The 21,525-nt window shown below is 35.3% G+C and overlaps 2 protein-coding genes across 2 annotated transcripts; one reads left to right on the top strand and one right to left on the bottom strand.

The window, feature by feature from the left end:
- Window positions 1-476: 476 nt before the first annotated feature.
- On the bottom strand, window positions 477-15,026 carry LOC117114284 (sorting nexin-5-like). Its single transcript, XM_033257904.1, has 11 exons — window positions 14,797-15,026; window positions 11,773-11,925; window positions 9,959-10,060; window positions 8,739-8,832; window positions 7,190-7,302; window positions 5,894-6,083; window positions 5,080-5,167; window positions 3,606-3,732; window positions 2,508-2,597; window positions 1,470-1,535; window positions 477-829 (listed from the first exon to the last, which is right to left on the bottom strand). Exons 1-11 carry the CDS (start codon window positions 14,806-14,808, stop codon window positions 680-682), a joined length of 1,185 nt encoding a protein of 394 aa, XP_033113795.1. The 5' UTR covers window positions 14,809-15,026; the 3' UTR covers window positions 477-679.
- A 76-nt stretch (window positions 15,027-15,102) lies between these two features.
- LOC117114285 (COMM domain-containing protein 7-like) lies at window positions 15,103-21,519 on the top strand. The gene is made up of 9 exons (XM_033257905.1): window positions 15,103-15,253; window positions 15,921-15,974; window positions 16,437-16,539; window positions 17,254-17,310; window positions 18,299-18,336; window positions 18,725-18,815; window positions 19,875-19,924; window positions 20,206-20,254; window positions 20,996-21,519. The coding sequence occupies exons 1-9, from the start codon at window positions 15,146-15,148 to the stop codon at window positions 21,070-21,072; spliced, it is 627 nt and encodes a 208-aa protein (XP_033113796.1). The 5' UTR covers window positions 15,103-15,145; the 3' UTR covers window positions 21,073-21,519.
- The last annotated feature ends 6 nt before the right edge of the window (window positions 21,520-21,525 follow it).

Genomic DNA, 21,525 nt, shown 5'->3' with positions numbered 1-21,525 from the left:
CATCTGAGCGTGCTCTGGATTGTGGCAACCTTTTTGAGACCTTTACTCCCTCGTTCGATTCCACTGTTGTGTTCGTTGCGCTTCAGCTAGAGAGCAGAAATGCAAGTTACAATTTCACCCTGTCATTTGGTTGAGACGTTCTGCTGCTGGTCTTTTGTGCAATACAGCCAACATGCATGTAAAACAATAAAGTATACTCTTCGGAAAAGATCTGGGGATCGTCTTCTAGTGTGCTGCCTTATATAGCACTATAAAGGACCCCAATGTGAATAAGCACTGGGATTTCTGTAGTGTAGCCTTGGTGAGTTTTACACCTAAAAATCCAGTCTAAGCCTACATACACATTGTTAAGAAATCGTAAGTTTGATTTCTTTTCTTAGCCATTTAACCGCTTATTTTTATGGTATCAACATAGTTTTAATTGTATATAGTAAATAATGGTGATGATCTTTGGTGTATGGCGTTAAGAAGACTCATTTTGCGGTGAAAGTTCAATGGTTTGGTTTATTTTATCAACCTATATATACTGATATTTTTCAGATTAATATATCTATAAAACTATAATTATGTAAATTAATAAATTAACAAATCAATTAACATTATGTGATGACATTAATCATGTAAATTAATAAATTAACTAATTAATTAACATAAATGTGTCAATCAGCTAATAAAAGTGCTAGTCAAAGTCTACGTCCATCTGTTTAATAGTGGACAAGTCTTTGGCAAGAAGGGCGTACACATCACGTGCTGCCTTTACCTTCGCTTCAGCATATAAAATCAGCGACTTTTGAAAATCTAAGGTGCGTTGGTGATGGAACTTGGCTATCTGCAAAAAAATTATAACAATTCAATTAGTTCCCACAAAAAGGAACATCTTTGACTTTAAAGGAAGTACTCTGCAACTCCTTCAGGATACAGAGAGAAGAAAGAGAGAGAGAGGTGAGTCGAAGATGGGGGTGGGGGCAGTGAGCATTGACAAACTTCTCAACATGACTGGAACAACCAACCGCAGACTTCTCAAGTACTACTATATAGAACCTTTTATATATGTATATTTATGCTATGTTGTTATTTTCCCCATTTTTGATGTTAAAACAACAATTTTTAACGATTTGGTGATGGTTTCTGCCTGAGAAATGCCTGAAATCATAAACTTTGGAGGCTGATTTCTCAAATATTGTTCTTTAAGCAGCTGTATGCTTAAACTCCTGTAACCGCATAACGAAATGTCAGATTTAGATGATTCTTTTACCAATTTATAGCTCTCAATTTACTGTTTAAACCTGTATGACAAACTGAAAATCGATTTTTGTGACGAGTGACTGGTTTGGCTTGTCTTTTCCACATATATGGTCAAGGTGTGATGTCATTAGGCAATATGTCATATGTTTTTGTCAAACAAAATGTGATAGCCTAGACAGAATTTAACTCAAGAACAGCGACAGAAAGAAAAAAAAAACATGTACCTCCTTTTTTGCTACTTCTGAGATTGAGTTTAATTCTTTTTCAGCATCGTCTTTGGCAGCCTCAGCCTAAAATAAAAAAAACAAAAAAAAAAACGTACGAGATTGTTAAATAATAATCATTATCATGGTTCCCTTGATCAGAGGCGGCACAAAAATTTCCCCGAGACCAAGATCCTGGAGAAGGGGGGGGGGGCTGACTGCCTTGACGAGATCACAGTGGGTGTGGTTGGACGTCCCACAAAAACTTTTGAAAAGTGGTGCACAAGTATGACAATTTAAGGGTTTCAAAAAAGTATAACAATTTAAGGGTTTCAAAGGATTATTTAATCAATTTTAGAGTCCACTCTTATGTAGAAAATACATTTTTTTTTCTCTCTAATGTGGAAGGGGGGGGGAGAAATCCCCTCCCAAAAGTATGAAAATTTAGGGGGTTTCAAAGGCTATTTAATTGATTTCACATACTACTATTATGTAGAAAACACCCCACATAGCACAGCCACTGCAATAGATCGATTGACTTGACAGGGCTTAACAGCTCAATTAGGATATATTTCACAGATGTTTTGATTTCATGTTCTGGTTAATAATTTGGCAGAATTATGTTCAGCCTCATACCATTTCAGAATACTGTAGTGTATTTTGACTGTTTCACCTGCAAGTAATTTGGTGGTGCCCTAGCAAGGGCCTATGTGAGCAAACATCTATTTGTGGCTTTATGAGATTATAATTTTAGCTTTATAAAGCTTGAATACACGAGACTTCAGTTTATTTTTTTTGGATGTGTTAAAATATAAAACAAAAAAACATTAATAGTTTAGTATGAACCCCAAGTAATTATACACAGTTTTAGTCATTTTAATAACTTTTAACATTATTTTTTAAATGTTAATGACATTTTAATGTTATTTTAATTATAAAAGCACATCAAACTTAAAAGTATTTTGTGCTTTATTTTTTTTTCCAGTGCCTAAAGATGCTGTTGGTGTTCCAGGTTGTTATTTTACATAGATTTTAGTACAGGTACTTTCATCAACATACCATTGCTTTTTTCTGTGGTTTTGCTTTCTCTAAAGTTTTTGAGCAGTTTTCATACTGGACTAAGGCACATGTCCTTCGAAACAACATTTCCTGAAAAGGAGTAGAATCCACAGGATTAGAAATGTAAAATGACATAATTTTCATAACATAAAAAACATCAGAAAAGAAAAATTTGAATAAATTTACATAATCATTAATAAATTATCACTACTTTCATTACAGCTAACACAAAAACACTATTTAAAAAATTATTTGAGTTTGACTAAAGTAATTAAAACTCGGGTCTTCTATATTTTATTGCAAACTCTTAATAATCAAACTCATACAATCTCCCAAGTATGGCTGAATATCTATATTTGAAAAGTATTAAAACATAAAGAGTAAACGTGTGTCCATAGCTCACTAAGAGTATACAATATTTCATACAATACTCAGCAAGGATAGGTTATATATACTGTAGGAGTAAACATAACTGGGAAAGATCAGGCTTGCAGCACAGCCAGACCATGGGCCTGGAATAAACTGCCTCTGAACATTAAACAATTAATCACCTTAAATTCACAGTTTAAAGTCACTACTGTCTCAAGACATACTTTTTTTTCTTTATACTTTATTTCAGACTGATGGTCCATACTAAACATACTTATATATAAATAACAATACAGAGTGGACTGGAATAAATTGTCACCACAAAAACTTCAAATTGAAAAATAGGCCAATTGAAAATCATTCAGTTGCTCAAACTCTTTTTTTTTTTTTTGGAATGGCACCATGAACAACGACTGTTAGAATGGCACTATATAAATGGAATGATTGATTGATAGATTTTCTAGCAGTGGTGACGAGCATTTTATTTATTTTTCATTTGTTAAGCTTCTCCACTGCACACACAACGAGCAAAAGTAACACAATAACAAGACAGAAAAAGCAGCGAAAAGGGAGTGATGAACAGGTGACAAGCACCTCTGTATACACACACCCCCCCCCCCCCCTTTTAAACCAATTAACCTCACATCAAACAAAAAAAAAAAGTGCGGAAAATTGCACGTCAGAGTTGTTACTGTTCTCAAAACAGTTAGAATGGCCTTTGATATTTACCTTGGTAGAATCCCAATACCTTGAGTAGTACTCTAAAGTGAAACCTAACGTGTTGTCGTCATTTGTAGAGAACACATCCACCCCGTGGGCATAGTGGTCTATTGACTTCGCAAATTCAGCCTGCAGTCTGTAAAATAATATTTAAACAAAAATTAATTAACATCATTAGTGTATGATTATCACATCTGCCATGTGGGTTTTTGTATTCAACCCTTGTCTTTCTGTCTGTCTGTCAGTCTGTTAGCAAGATTATGCTAAAACCAAAGAATGAATCATCATAGAAATTAGTGGAATTAGTAAATAATAATATAAGAGATATTTAATGAGGAGATCTAAATTGGATTAATATTACTCACATGATGTCAACATAGAATTAAAAACATTTATTTGTGAGTGACAAACAATTAGTGGAAAAAAAGAGGTAATCATTTTTGCAATAGAGTATTACATTGACATCATAACACCACATGCCACTCTTTTATCACGAAGAAATGCTATCCTAGTGGTTGATAGGCTTATCTTTCACAGCTAAACCACGCAGCTTTTTCAACTGTTTATCTTTAATTATGAAATCTATTTAAATTTAAATTGTATAACTAATATTATGGTCTTCACAATCTCCTGATGAAGTCCACATGTATCGACGAAAGCTAGAGAATAAATTTTATGCGAGTTAAGTCTTAAAGGTGCTGCTGTCATTTCTCTTATATAATACTATGGTGAGCTTTCTTTTTGTTTTTTTTTTTTATTACAAATAATTAGGTTTAGGTACATCAGTTGAAAAATCTATTGAAACTTTGTCTTAGCTGTGGCATCACTTTGCTGTGTGGTAGCATTCAGCTATAGTAATGCTTCAGAATAGCTGCTTTCATTTCATTTATTTAGGCACAAGTGGCAAGGATATGCCAATCAGTGAACTTAATCAGTATCCTACGTGGCATATCCATTAAACGACAGGGGATTGAATGAATGGACCAGTACACCAGGGTAACCACTACTCTTCTCGAAGGATGTATTGGGTTCTTTAAAGTGCACACGAGACAAATGCGTACACTGGGCCTACGGTTTAAAGTCCTTATCCGAGAAGAATTGTTCCACCTCCGGAATGATTGGCGAGAGAGCCGGTTGAACCAGCGCCGATATTACAGCTTAAGTTTACGGTGCCCCTGACTTAACCGCTCGGCCAATCAACTCGCCCAATCAACTCTGCTTGTTAATGAAGTAGTGCCAAATGCTACCATGATGTAGCGACATAGCACTCAATAATGAATGGTAGCAATTGGTTCAAACTTGCCAAATAATAGTACAGTTCCTGGTATACAGTGCAAAAAAAAACAAACTTTGCTTTTAAAGCTGCTATTATACTATTGAAACTTGCTTACAAATGCTAGTCCTAACTAACCACTTCACTGGAGAATTCACCTGAATATGGTGTTTTGTTAGATTATATTTGTTAGTCTATATTTTCATTTACTTATTGATGACGGCTGAAGCTCCATTATCTTCAGCGCTCATTCCAAGACACAATGCAGTTGACAAATGATTATATGCTGCCGAGATTCCTAAAAAAAACAAAAAAAAACAATACTAAACAAATGCTTCATTCTGAAAAAAATATTTCAAAATGTTTACTCGATAACATTATTATATTTGGGGATACACACAATATTTGAATCCAGATTGATCTAGCCTTGGCCTACCATGGAGTAAAGAATAAAATCTAACAGAGTCCAGTTTTAGGGCTAGGCCTCACAAAGTGCTCTATAAGTAGCACATTGATGCTAAATTTAAAAGTAATCAATTTCTTATCTGGTTCGAGTAACTTTACAATCTGAATATTGGAGACCCATTCATTTCAAATCTTTCATACTTCTGTAAACCCCTATTAAGGGGACATGCTCAGGACCAAAAAAACGTCAACTAAATAGGGATTGGCTATACAGTAGGTTAAAAGATATGCTTCCCGTTCATGGCTGAAAAATTGTCCCTTTATAGGGGTGTACCAAAGGAGAGGTTCTCCTGTATTTGGTTGGGTTATATATATAATAAATTAAAAAATACTACCTTTATTCGGCTCTTAAGGGGAAATTCTTTTGTCTATGATTTCCCCTTAACGTCGCTTTAGTTTCCCCTTAGCGACACTACTTTTGCCTTATGGACATCTAGATGTGTATAAGAGACAGTATATATATATAATCTGGAGAAAGAATTTTGCACTTTAAAAAAATTTAAGGGGTGTGCTTACGTGCAGATTTTTTATTTCACGAAAAAATAAATTTGTTACTTACGACACGTATTGTTGACCATGACATCAAAAGTAACGCTAGACTCTTTTGTAATTTTCAGCATGTCGTTTGCCAGTTCACGTTCTTTCTGGAACGTTTCATCGACATCCTTGTGCCCCCCCTTCCGCACACCATCTACAGCTCTTGATAAATTCGATAAAATTCCTTTTTTCAATTTGGCACGAACTGGAGGCTGCAAGCCAACAAAAGATATGCAGATAAAATGAAAATTATGCATAAAACATAAAATGAAAAAATAAACCAGTGTAATGACATTGATATTTTGTGAGTTTAGGATTCATCAGATTATATTTTTTTTTTTGTAAAATTTTTATAAATATATTGTTTTTATTTCATTCACATACAACAGCACGTAACTTGCCAAATACAAAATGGACAATGCTTTTAACAAAGTTTCTTTATGAGCATTAGAGAATGCAGTTGCCTTTAGTAGTGAGGGAAAAGTCCTGCTATCACAAGATCATGGGAATAGAAAGCAAGCATCTTAACCTATAGGCTATTCAACTTTACTCCTATCCATCTTATGTTTTTGTGAGCTATTTTCATTTAATTCAAAGGTGTTATGAATTTTAATAATCATATCGTGAATATATGGGGTGATAGCAAAAAAATGTCAGTAATCAACCTGCATGATAACAATGAAATTATATACCTGTAGCTCCAGTCGGCTAAACTGGTGGTAGCCACTGTGTGTGCGCTGAACCGTGGAGATCTCTAGGTCCCCGGTTCAATTTACATTGCTGCTCTCCTTGTATTTCAGCTGCAGGGCTGAAATGCAAGTTGCGATATCGCACTGTCTTTCAGATGAGACGTTTAAGCCGTTGGTCCTGTGTGCATTATGTCCCATGTGCACGTTAAAGAACGCAGTACACTCTTTGGAAAAGTGTAGGGGATTGTCTCCCGGTGTACTGCCCAATCACCACCAGTAAGGACCCACAGGAAATAAGTCTTCTTCAGACTTTTGTGGGCTTGGTGTTTACACTAAATAAAATCCAATGCTTCAATTCCAATAACTATATACAGGTCAACCCTCTAAAAGACACTTCCAATTAAAAACCGCCTTCAATTAAAGACCACTTTCCTGTGGTTCCATAAAAACAATTGTCTTTTATCTTCATTATTATAATTAGAGACCAGCGAAACTGTGGTCCAGAAAGACGTCTATACCTAGAGGGAGACCTGTACTTAAGTATTTATTAATTATTATTAGTAATCCTTTTTTAAAAACAATGTAATAATATATAGTTTATTTGCTAAAACTTTTTGTTCAGTTCTTACCTCTTTTTTTGTAAGGAAATGCATTAAGGCTTCATTCTTTCCAAAAGCTTCATGCTTCACAACAGCTTGTAAATATTTCTCCAGTTTACGACAATCTTTGTGGAACTCATCACCTTTATGTTGATAGTAATAAATATTTTTAACATATGCTTTATAAATTTTAACTGTACATATTTGGATAATAATAATAATTAATAATAATAATAAAGTTAGGCTTATATAGCGCATTATGACAACAAGGCCTCAAGGCGCTTCAACATTATTACTCAGGTCACTAAATCAAGCACATAAGAAACACATACTCAGCTCCTTGGGAACTAATCCATATAAACGTTGTAGCAGTAATCAGTGCATTTTGTGTTTGAACCTACCAGGTGCTCTTGGGTGGACAGAGAATAAAGTAGGCAAATTGCCTTGCCCAGGGACACAAACAAAAAACACAGTGATGGGATTGAACCCCCGACCTCAAAATTGGGAAGCAGAACCACAAACCGCTGTGCTAAACCGCTTCATTTTTAAAGTACATTATTTTGTAATATTTGCATGATACTTAGTGGATTATCCACATATAGCGTATGCGCTCAATGATCATACAGTCAGTAGCCACCATATAATTAAGGACTTGAAATCCCAAAATCCAGCGTACTGTTGCCATATTTTAAACTGAGAAATTAGCAAAAGGATGTGGCACTATTGTATACTTTAGTATAAGCCATAATTACACATAACTTTGGCAATAGAAAGTTGATTCCAGTAAAAAGACTCATCATTTTGAAAACTTATTTTCTGTTTACTGATGCTGTTTTGGGATGACAATCACTTTTACAAGTCAGTGAAAATTATTTGGCTGACTGATGGTACACTATAAAAACTAAATTCTTTCCGAGCCACTGGGGCTCATAGTGCTGGAGCCTATCCTGAGTTTCTGTAGTGTGAAGCGGATGAGAGTTGTACTCCCCCTGGACGGGACACTAGTCCATCGCAGGTTAGTCCCCAGCAGTTTGCTGGTACCCATTGATACAGCTGGGTGGGCTGAAGCAATGTAGCTAAAGTACCTTGCTTAAGGACACAAGCGAATCTGCACAGCGGAGACTCGAAACCCCAACCTTACGATTGAAAGCCCAAACCACAACCACTGCGCCAAACTGCCACTACTAATGGTACACACATAAACATAAATAATGGTATGGTTGAAAGTGATTAAGCTACAGCTGAGGCAATTTCATAAACCTGCAATTTTATGAAACTGTGATGCGACGTGTCGCGCAGCAGGTCTTTGATGATTATATGCTCAGATTGCCACTGGCAGTCAACAAGCTGGTGTTGTATCAACCAAGTATTCACACAAAGCGCTGAAGGAACGGCCAAATTAAGAATTTGTGCAACAACACCATTCTCAGAGATTTCCAATAAATCAGTAATATGACATGATTTCGTCTCATAAATGAAAAAAAAAATCCAATTCAAATGAGATATACAGTAGCATATCTAGAAATCTTGAAATGGGGAGAGAGTTTAAAATTAGGAATGATATTCATTTGTGATTTACCTTTCATATTTTTACTCTGTGTTCCAAGTTGCTTTTTCGATCTGGCTTCAGCCTCAGCAGCAGAAACGATTGGTCGATCAGGTAATGGTGGAAACTGACATAATAATTATAATATAAATATATAAATAAATATATATCTTATATACACTTAGTCAGTCTTGATATATTTCAATGATGTATCATTCTAATTTCTTTTTATCAAAAGAAAATTTTGAGTTTTATTATTTTCAAAGTGAAATACATCTGATATGGTATTTCTATGGTATAATACATTTCATGAGTCACTATAAAAAATTGATTCTTTTCTATAATTCCAATCTCTCTTCGTATCAGTGTCAATTTAGAGACATTAAAAATTTACCAAAGAATTAATAATCAATTAAAATGTGCTATGAGTATGTCTTGGGAAGCATTAGGGTATGTGTACTTCATATATTTTATTTTATTTTTTTTAATAATTGCAATAAGAACTTTTATCTTTTGATGTTTTTTCTTATGCCTCATTGCTTACAGGTACTTATTTCATATTGACCTATATTTTTAAATAATTGATAATTTGATAAAAAAAAAAAAACTCAAATTGAAATCCATGTAAACAAAATAATTAAATACAATTTTTTGATGTAAAATTTTTTCCTTAAATCTTGATGGGCATTCTGCTATAATAAATATTTTCTTGTTGTTTTTGGTATCTTTTCTTGTATGTTACCTAATTATTACATCTTTTGATGTATTGTATTTGAATTAAGTTTTTCAATATCTGTTATTTTTATGCTGGTTTAATTGATTGCAATGATTTAATTTCTTGTGTGGAATGGACTGGCAATGTGTGTACTTTGTGAGTTAGTTGGATGAATATGTAATTACTATGTTCTTCACTTACATCATTTTTTTAAATTACGTTTTGTTGTAGGCTGAGGCAATGTGTGTACGAATATATGTACTTCACTCAAAATAATTCCTTTTACATCTTGCTGTATGCTGAGACAAAGTATGCGCTACAAGTGTGTAGTTGATAAATGTATTTATGTGCTTCACTTACAATAACTCCTTTTACATCTTGCTGTATGCTAAGACAATGTATGCGCTACAAGTGTGTAGTTGATAAATGTATTTATGTGCTTCACTTACAATAACTCCTTTTACATCTTGCTGTATGCTAAGACAATGTATGCGCTACAAGCGTGTAGTTGATAAATGTATTTTTGTGCTTCACTTACAATAACTCCTTTTACATCTTGCTGTATGCTGAGACAGTGCTCTAACCACTCAAAATCCTCATACTGTCGTTCGACTTCGACTTCCTCTTTGCACTGTTCAAGCTATCAAAAAGCAATAAATCAATGTAAATACCATAAACAATATAAATAGTATAAAAGGTTTATATTGCTATCAATGTAAAGTTTATAAAGTAAATGCAAGCATGGGTTTACAATTGAAAGGTCAAGTATTATTAGTATCTGTAAGAGGGCACTCTATTCTATGGTCATTGGTTTAAATCCTGAGAGTTCCTAAAATCCTAAAATTGAAACATAACAGTACATAGTATCTCTGGCATAAGCCCACCACACAAAGGTCAAGTATTATATAGTATCTGTAAGAAGGCACCCAATTCTGGGGTCATAGGTTTAAATCCTGAGAGAAATCAGAATTTCTTTCCGAAATAAAATATAACGCCACTCTAAAATTAAAACATAACAGTAGCTCCTCTGGCATTATAGTCCAACACACAAAGGTCAAGTATTATTAGCGTCTGCAAGAAGGTGCCATACTCTAGGGTTTATGGATTCAAATCCTGAAAGATATCAGATTTTTTTTTCCTGAAATGAATATAGTAACCCCACTCTCATTCAAATTGAAACATACTGTAGTTCCTCTAGCAAAGCCCACCACACTTGAACACAAAATGTGGGCCAATTTTGGGTGTACCAGACAAATACCCATCTCAATCAAAGAAAAATCTTTTTAATCACTGCATGCCAATATTCAAGCCAATACTTGATATTTTTAAAGTAATGTTTTTTTATTATTATTATTATTATTATTATTATTATTATTATTATTATTATTATTATTATTATTATTATTATTATTATTATTATTTTATAATATTTTAATATTGTCATTGTAAACCAAAAATTACAGCCTGAGAGCTGTTTGTTTGGTCTTTCTTGATTTATACATGAAAGAATTAATTAAAATAGATATAAAAAGTCAGCTAAATAAACCTACTCATTCAAATTATACCCTATCTATGGCCTTCGCCTGAGGAAAGGCTGGTACCTGAAATTGGGTGTAAAGTAGGATGTGGAAACCATGTGGTTAAATCAGTTAAGGCTCTGGACCTCCAATCATGAATTGTGGGTTTGAAAAGCCACAATTGTTACACAGCTTGTGTCATCGGGCAAGACGCATTCTGCGTTTGCCTCTCTTCACTTAGGGGTAACTGGCAGGAGATAAATGATTTGGAATGAAATTGATAGTTCTGAATTACATGACAAATCTGAATACTCTCCAGGAAGCAAACAATGTTGCATGTTATGTAATACCCCATTCAGACTAGCTTCGCACTGCGATCGGTTGTAGCAACGGTGACACTCAATCGCAAAGTAAAATCGTGTCTGAAAGCTCACCAATCGTAGTCGATATGTAATAGATTTCGCAAAATTGTTACCTGTTGCGATTGGGTGCTACAAGTTTATTACTCCCGATTACCACAGAATTCGATCGCAACGGATTCCACAGGCACTAATTGGCTGAGGTCAAACAAAACAGGACGACCTATATCTTTGCTAGTGATGTAAAGCATCAAAGTAAAAAGGTGTCTGAATGCTGTTAAGTTTGCGAATGGTTGCAAACAATTTGGATTACAACTGATTACATCGCAACCGGTCGCAATGCAAAGTCTAGTCTGAATACGGTATAAGAGTGTATTCTGTATCCAATGAAGAGATGAAAACGCACTGCTCAGTTGTTCTGAAATGTGCACTATACAAATCTATTAAATAAACAAATAATAAATATTACGCAATACCTTTGTTGTTGTGACATCAAACATAACAATATCACCATTTTTACTGGCGTTCTTTATCTGCACAGAATACCATGGCTGAAAGGGTTTTGATTGCACTTCTTCTTCGTCGCCATTGACCTCACTGATATCTTCTTGCCGTTCAGTCCTCTCTTCCTGCAATCATTAGAAGTTATCCGTCACTTAGAGTATTACTGAGCTTTCGATTTGCTTGACGACGCGACACTAGAACGGAATCACCCATGCGTGACCGTCCTACCGGGCGTCCTACGTTCTCTGCATGCATAGATTTGGCCATATTGCATCCCAGAATCCATGCGACGAGGTGAACTTAGTGTCCTTGCATGCGCATGACTTTTAACGATATCATTATGTTCTACTGTACGTCCTACCGTCGTCATGGAATCGAAAGCTCCTTTTTTGGTATAATTTCATAACTTCTTCCATAATTCCCTGTCCTGACTATTAAATTTTATTTGACAAAAACATTGTCGCTCACATCACGAACTAACACAATCTAAGTAGATTGTGTTAGTTCGTGAAATCACAGTAGTGCGTCAAAACGAGCGCGTATTGGTTGTCAAGCAATTTTGTATTCTTTACCACACAAAAAGTCCTTAACGACAGCAGCGCGTGTTTTGACGCGTTTTTGATTTCACTAACTAACACAATTGAATTTAATTGTGTTAGTTTGTGATGTGAGCGACGACATGACGACATGTGATGACAATAATATTATAATAATAATAAATAATAATAATAAAATAATAATAATAATGGTATCTTATAAGGCGCAAGAATCCATCTCAGAAAGCTGCTCGCGGCGCCATTTCCACTTTCAAAGATAAACAGTCTTTTCTGCATTTCATTTATTATAAGGTTATTTCATTTAATATAAATTTTCTTTTTATTTATTTATTTATTTTTTTTTTTTATTTCTGTTTAAAAAGTACTTCAATATACAATAATTATCAACTTAACTACAGAGAACAGGCAAAAGTGCAAGATCTTAGAGGGTCATCCATCCATCGCCACTCTGTCGCGTTCCCGAACCTCTGGCTCGAACAAAGGAACGGGAAACACATTTTGCCCTGCCACAGACGAACGGGTGCTCAGAGGCGGCAATCGTGATAGTGGCCTCCTAGAAATAGATGCAGGCCTGACAAAAAGGAGGGGGATGATTGTTGTCATCACATCATGACCATATATAGCCACATCATGACTAAGAGGAAATTAATGCACCCTGAGAAAAGTCATTCTCCAACTTTATGAATTTAATAATTAAAAAAATTACATTATTCCCAACTAGCTCCCCCTTAAACCCACATGTTATTCCCGTGCCCTCCTGACGCAGCAGCCCATTCCCCACCATGTCATTTCTCATAGTTCTGCCATTGTTCATTTTAGGAAACTCTTAAATTGATAATTTTTTGTAGCTGAGTCATTCCATTTCTTGATTACATCCCATAACTATCGTACTCATCACAATTTAAGGTCTAGTCAACCTAGCTTGATCCCAGTCAAATTAATATGAAGATTACAATTGATTAAAAAGTTAATACTATAATCCACCAATTTTTTTTGATAGTATATTGCAACTAATCAACAATTCTTTAATTAATAATGAAATAAATAAGGGGAAACTGTAGACAAATTTCCTATTGGCCATTAACAAGTCTGGCACTTCAATCAACCAATCACATTTCAAATGCTGTCTCTTATACACATCTAGATGTGTATAAGAGACAGATAATAATGGTATCTTATAAGGCGCAAGAATCCATCTCAGAAAGCTGCTCGCGGCGCCATTTCCACTTTCAAAGATAAACAGTCTTTTCTGCATTTCATTTATTATAAGGTTATTTCATTTAATATAAATTTTCTTTTTATTTATTTATTTATTTTTTTTTTTTATTTCTGTTTAAAAAGTACTTCAATATACAATAATTATCAACTTAACTACAGAGAACAGGCAAAAGTGCAAGATCTTAGAGGGTCATCCATCCATCGCTACTCTGTCGCGTTCCCGAACCTCTGGCTCGAACAAAGGAACGGGAAACACATTTTGCCCTGCCACAGACGAACGGGTGCTCAGAGGCGGCAATCGTGATAGTGGCCTCCTAGAAATAGATGCAGGCCTGACAAAAAGGAGGGGGATGATTGTTGTCATCACATCATGACCATATATAGCCACATCATGACTATATATGGGCATGCAACAGTTTTTGTCAAAGAAAATTTTAGTCCTGCTCCTCTCCTCCCCGGACCTGGGCCTAGCACAGATTAAACTGGGAATGCAGCTTTCGGAAATGTAACACCAGTCGGCAATGAGGTCAATCACATTACCAATCCCTGGCAGCAAGTACCCGAATCCCTGATGTTGAAGAAACTCATGTTGAAATATCGATCCCGGCCTTTTCCAGTCCAATTACAACACCGGCCCAGGAGAGTTCCAAATACACATTGGCACATATCATGGACACAATATATATCTGTGTGGGGAGCAGTAGAGTGGAAAGCGAAGTGGGGAAAAAGAGTGGGGGAGCGGGAGGTGTGCAGTGGGGTGGGGTATGGACCAAGATTACAATTAAGTACAAATCTACTCTAGCTTGGCTAAAATTATTTTGCACCGATCCCCTACCTGGCTAGTTATAACCAATCATAGTCGTATTGTATGTAGTAGGCCCTATGTATAGTTTCCTACTGGCCTGGTTCCAAGAAGAAGGAAGCCGAGTAGGCATATTTACAGTATTGATGTTCCAACAACATGCAGTGCCATTTTGATGCATTAAATGCATTAAAATCAATCAACTATCTTCAATATGACAATAGGCCAACCAGGCCTACCCGGTCCGCTAGGCTATACTATACTTTGCGTAATAAAATTAAAAGTGTCAGTTATTAATATATAGGCCTAGCCTCCCTAAACACAGACCGGCAAAATTCTCAAAATAATGATCTAGGCCTAGGCCTAGCTAGTCGGTGGCGCATAATAAGCTAGGCTACTTCTTTCCTTTATTTACTTACGGAATCAGACATCGTGGAAGATGGTTGTGTCGGATGCAACTCACTTTAGCAACTTTCTTATAATTTAGAACAATTTTAACACAATAAGCGATGATGATGCCGACGACAGCTAGCCTAAACCAGGCTCTTATTTATAAGTTCACACCTAAAGTAGCTGGGATGGCCAACACGACCTTTACAAATAGAACAGAAACTTTAAACTTGTGATCGATCGGCCCAATTTAATTGACCTTGAATACACGCCACCATGCAGCACTAAATAATAATAGCCTTTCTTATACTTTTCCAAAGTCATTCTATAATCTTTTTGTGAGTTTCACAAATTAAAAGTCTGGATAAAGACTAGAAGATGTCAACAACCAACAGAATAATGGCGACTTCCTTCCACTTTTCGGCGGAAACGCCTCCCGACTCAATGTTTTCAGATATTCAAACATTTAACAAGTTTGGAGACGAAGTAGGCTCCTACATTATGCTTTATTTCTTTTTTTTTGTTAGTAGAATAAAAAATACCAAGCCTAGCTAGGCTAATAACATATAGGCATAGGCTAAGCGTTGCCTAGCTGGCGCCTAGGCTAGGCTAGCCTTGTTTAGTAGGATTAGGGCCTCTTGGGGCCTGGGCTGGCTGGCGAGCCTGGCTAAAAAAAAATGGACTAGCCTAACGATTGTGATCACGAGACGTAATGAAACTAAAGAAAGAAAGAGCATGAAGCCTAGCTTAGGCCTATATTCTAGGTCGCCTAGCTAGGGACCTAGGCCCTAATTACAGAATGTTCAATGTAAATTTAGGCCTAGTAGCAGAGCAGAAAAAATGGAGCAAAATTAATTAAATGTAATTGCCTAGTCCTGGCGCTTAGCTAGGCTAGACTGAAGCTTACGTCCTGCTGGTGTCCAGGACTCTGCCTTGAAGTTGTAATTTAGATGTTTCTGGTACCGCTCCCATCAAACACAACTTAATTATTAATACTTTATACTACGGTGAGCCATTATTCTTGAGCACTGCACCTTCAAAGTGGTGGATGCTGCTGATTAGTGAATGATGAACTCAATAAAATTTTAATTGAATCATTGCACCACCTCACCCAATTTTTTAAGCCATGAGTTATTATTTTAATTTATTTCAGCAATTTTCTCAACTCATCTCAATAGTGTTTGCATTTCTGCTTGAACCAAGTAAGGTAAATGGTCTACACCACTATTTTGTTTTATAGTCCAGGGTTGTAGCTAATGTAAACAAAGGGTGGAGATAGATATTTTGAGGGTGTGTGCGTGATAACAATGGTAAATGGTATAGATAATACAAGTGGATTTTAAGGATGGAAGAGTGGGTTAATAAGGGTTGGTGGAAAGCAAGCCATGAAATTAGCTTTAGACTGTGTGGAAAACATCAAGGCTTCTTTTATCGCATCATTTAAGAAAAAAACAAACAAAAATTGTATGCTTTTAGTTTTGCTGTATGTCCTTTTAATTTTTATTCCCAAATTATAGCAAAAAGCTGAATTGCAATTTATTAAATATAAAAAGAAAATGTCTTATATTTCTGAAGTTTTATTTTCTACAGTATATTACAAAATAAAGGAAATGTGTATAAATATGGATGAGAATGATAATCAAATAATCAAATTTAATTTATTTAATAGTCAAGTAGGTTTTTAGGTCAATTGGAAGAATTTGCTGAAGAACAGGGAGTGAATGCTACTGGCCTAAAAAATGTCATCAAAAGCATCCTTACAATCCCATATAGTAAGTTTTAATGTAGTTTGTGTACCACAATGATTTGTTGATTTAAAACAAGAAAATTAGGCTTCTTCTGATAGGAGCGTGTGTAGACTCCAGAAACTAGGTAAAAAATAGTCCATTCGGAGAAGGTGCTATCAGCCACATTGGTCATCGATCAAAATGTAGGACGAATTACCAACTTCTTGATAAAACTACATTCACACTGTACTTGGGATGCCTGTCAAATGAACTAAATTAAACCTTAACACATTCCATTTCACAGAAAAATTGCACTACCACAGCATAGAGTATGTGCAAGTAAAATAATAAATTTAATCAGAAAAAAAATGTTGGACATGCAGTAATACATTCTCAAACGTCTTAGAACAGCCTTTGTCAGACCCAGTGTCGGACAACTTAGCCCACCAAATATTTATATCCCCCTATGTACTCTTGCTACCTACTGTGTATCTAAAACTGCTCCATTTACTCAGCTCCATTCAAAGAGAGATTTGTTTATCAAGCAAACTTCCATCTGGTAATATTGCTTTTGGTTGTAAAGAAATTTACAATAAAAAAAAAATAATAAATATATATATATATATATATATATATATATAGTAATGAAATTCTGCATAAAATACCATCATATATTTGTGCAAAACAAATAATAATAAAACTTCAAATGGTAACTAAAATGTAACGCTCTAACCTCTAACTTTATATATTTATTTAAAGGTGCAGTCAAGCGTAACATGACATCTGCCCAGCTACAGGAAGACCTGTTACATTTGGGTAAATACACATTTTTGTGAAGTTATCTGAAGAAATAGACTACTACATTGTATGGGTAGTAGTCAATATTTTTAGAATCATTACATCTAAATCAGTCAAGACTTAACTTACAAATGCATTCCATCATCCATTCAACTGGGAGCCCCATCCCCTCCTAGCAATCTTTCCCCTACATTGCAGGGGCGTACGGTGAAAAATCTAAGGGGAGGTCAAAACGAAAGCGCAGGGGGCAAGCTGAACTCGGAGCAATTTAGTGAAGCTTTCAGAATTCGTGGGGTGTGTTATTTGTGAGTGAAGCGAGCCACTAGGCTGGGGCTAGGGGGGCCGTAAAAGGGGAAAAAAATTACGTTTTTACGTTCTAGTGCATTATTTTAGGCACAGTTTAATTATGCTAGATTTTTTTTAAAATCATATTTAAAGGGCACTTTCTTTAAAAAGGGGGGGTCGACCGCACCCATCGACCCCCCCCCACGGTACGCCCTTGCATTCTCTCCCCCTTGACAATGACAAACTTGCCCCTAAGCAAGTTGTTAGAGCAGCCATTGAAAGGTAAAACAACGTAACTTAAAAATATAAACCAGATACGTTGTTTTGCCATGGGACGGCCGAGGGGTGAGTTTGTAGGTGTGGGGGGAGGGGCAAGTTTTTCAAGGAGGTAAGTTTGTGGGGACAAATTTGCTAGGAGGCAAGTTGACTGGAAAAAGAATATTGTGCCTCCACATCTGTGTTGCCTCCAACGGCGGTCGCGCAGTTGTCCTTATAAATGAATTTATACCTAGTCACTGGTCGATGCATGGTAAACTACCACAAATGCTGCTTTTCACCTTCTTGGGTTTTACCCAGTTTATGCTGCCATTACAATACCAATCGATTTAATGCAACAGCAACCTAACAGATACCCATTTACTTTCATTCAATATTAATATATAACAATTGATAAAGTTTAAAAATTTGTTTTTACATAATTATCTTTTGAATTTTATTTAAGGTCTTTCTGAGGATAAGTCAGCTTATTTTTCAAAACAGGTAAATTATTATATTTTTATATTATATAGTGGTGTTTTTGATTAATTTATGTTGATTCAGATGGATCAATCCTTTTTTAAATGTTTATACAATATATTTTTAAAATTTCCAATTCAATAATGTTCATGCTGTAATTAATTATTCACTTTTATAGTATTTTTTATATTTTTATATGTATTTATACATCCTGTAATTGCCTTCATTGTAACTTTTGGATGATGTTTGAAATAAAATAAAAATAAAATAAACATGTATAAATACATGTATATTTAGTGACAGTGCCTTGAAACCAGCAGTTGTATGTAAATATTATTAATAATATCATATTATCAATAACAAAAAGATAGTTCTCATTTTGATACTTTTCATTTGTTTTCAATTTTGTTAGTGGCATCACAATATTGTCGGTTTGTCCAAGACAGCTGTTGGACAGACTTTAATGGTGAACCAACTGGTTGATATGGATTGGAAATTTGGTGGTAAATATGTTATTTTTGTGTCTATACCCCCTCGGGGGTATAGACACATGTTCTCGCTGGGAGCCTGTTTTTACATAGCGCTTTTCAGACAGAGCTGCAATAATGTGGTAAGCACGCCGGCATGGGTTTCTGTCTGAAAGGGTTGATACAGTAATATGGCGGCTTAATTCAGGCCACCTTGCACCCTAGTAATATTGCTGCAATATTGTGGTAACAGTTACTGGCTTGCTCTGTCTGAAAGGGTCTACTTGATATTGCGACAATCAAGTCGGCGTGTGCATTTATAAACAAACAAGGTTAAATTTGAAAACAATTTGCGCTGTGGTATTTAAACCTCCAGTATTACGCCGTTCTATAGGACCCTTTCAGACAGAAAAGCGTAAGACTACCTCAATATTGATATAACAAAGGCTATGTGTTTAAAGGGTATAGAGCGATTATTGTGCCGGCATACTCAACGCTAATTGCGGCAACGTCTATCTGAAAGGGGCTAATGAAAGTGTAAATATTTAGGTTATCTGATATGGAATTGGGCAATAGAACAATTGATTATTTTTGTGTTAAATATTGATTGAATAGGATACCGTTAAACTTTGAATAGAAACCATATCAGCTTTTTTAAAAAAAGAAGCCCATCTCGATTTGAAGCCCCCCCTCTTTTTAGTTTGCAAAAGTAGCCTAAAAAAAATCCCAAATATACTCTAGCATGGGCTTCTTTTCGAGATAGTACAATACATACACTGTACATGAATTTCAAACAAACAAAATAAATTTATTATGGCTTACACCGTAGTTTCGGTGATTTAATGCCGGTCAATACACACCATGATACTGACTGATGTTACAGTGGCCCTGTTTATTGTTTTTAAGTAGTAATTTCCAAAATTTACAGCATTCATTTTAAAAAGAAGCTCCACTATTTACTTTGCAAAAGTAGCCTCAGAAAGAAGGTCCCCTAAAAAGGCAGCCCATTTAAAGGTTGCAAAAAAAGAGGAGCCGCCCAGATCTTTTATTCAAGGTTTTACAATAACCTATTAATAAATAAAAATTATCTTTCAGTGACAGCAGCAAGTAGTGAACTCAAAAAAGTTGGCAATACATTTTTGCAGGTAAATTTAAGCTTATAAACTTTGTCTTATGCTTGTTCAAACAAAGGTGCTCTACTATATAAGACAAATAGTCTGATGTATCCAACAGGTAAATTGTAAAAATGCACCCAACTTTTCATTCTCTATATTCCTGCATTATATTTGTGATTTTAATGTGATTAGACTTAGAAAATATAATATATGGATGGTAATAATATTCATATTAATATAACGCTTGAGCATTAATTTGTCATCATGCAGCATACTCAGATGTTAACCTAATATATTTACTTTTATTGTAGTTGAAATTAGTTGTCAACAAAGGAAATAAGACAGAAAATGTTTATATGGGTAAGTTATTTGATTACTGATGGCATTAAAATCATTGTGTATATAATATGATAGTGTTGTATCACTTTGCGTACACTGTCGGGTTGTCTGTTTGAGCTTCCACTTTAGTATTCAATTCACTTTCCGAAGGGGTCGTGTTTGAAACAGCTTTTTCTTTACTTGGTGTAGGTGATCCCAGTTCTAAACTGGAGTGTACATCATCCATAATAGTAACGCCCTTAACAGGTATAACCTGTCTCTTATACACATCTATATGTGTATAAGAGACAGTATATATATATATATATACAGTAACTACTGTATTGTATTTATGAAATTCACCTCATTATTTCTACTAAAGATGAACCCCTATTAAAGGCACCCTTTGGACCAAAAAAGTGTCCCCTTTATAGGGGTACCTCTATTCCGGGGACACTAAACAAAAACATGAAATTATGAAATTGTCCCCTTAATAGGGGTTTTTGGCATGTGTTTGTATAATGATGACATAGATTCTTTATAATTTTATTTTAATTGACCTAGTTAAGATAATATAATACATACTCCAAGCATCAAAATGCACGCCATCGTGTCGGGATTCAATATTTCAACATTAATTATGTCGTCATCAGGAATGGAATCCTATTAAAAAATACACAAAAAAAGAAATATTTATTATTATTATTATTATTATTTCTATTAGTTTTATTATAATTATTTATCTTCTCTACTTTATCTTCTTCTTCTTTACGTTATTTACAGAATTGACAGTTCCACAGTTTTATTCATTCTTGCATGAGATGGAAAGAGCGAAAGCCAGTCTGGAGTACTTCAGTTAATACATACACTACACTACCTATCCATTAGTATCTAGCCTTATAAAGAACCTAAAATTTATCTCTAGTTTGTATAGGCCAAAGAAGCAGTGCCAGCACCAGCAGGTGTCCTGGGGAAACAGTACCGCCCCTCAGGGAACCCTGGATCCCCTGTCAGGGGAAGATGCCAATCATATACAGTAGATGGGGAACTCTGCTTTAATACAGGTATTTTACAGTCTGAGAGAGCCACACATAACACATCTCCACCCCACCCCCCAAAATTGTGTGGATGGGAGGTGAGGTGGAGGGAGACTGATGGGAGAAATGTGAAGGTAGAGTTTGGCGGGAGGAGTTGGTGGGGGGGGGTACTCAATGATTAAGTAGTAGTGCCCTTACGGTTGCAAATTAAGTGATATGAGGTGAATTTTAACTACTTGAGCATGATTTTTTGCTTGCAAAATTTTCAATAGTGGG

This window comes from Anneissia japonica, unplaced genomic scaffold, assembly GCF_011630105.1.
Source record: "Anneissia japonica isolate Jap-2015-1 unplaced genomic scaffold, ASM1163010v1 scaffold2994_len2133135_cov197, whole genome shotgun sequence".
Classification (NCBI taxonomy): Eukaryota; Metazoa; Echinodermata; class Crinoidea; order Comatulida; family Comatulidae; genus Anneissia; species Anneissia japonica.
The sequence above is the reverse complement of the archived record's forward strand: the minus strand, read 5'-3'. Positions and strand labels throughout refer to the sequence as shown.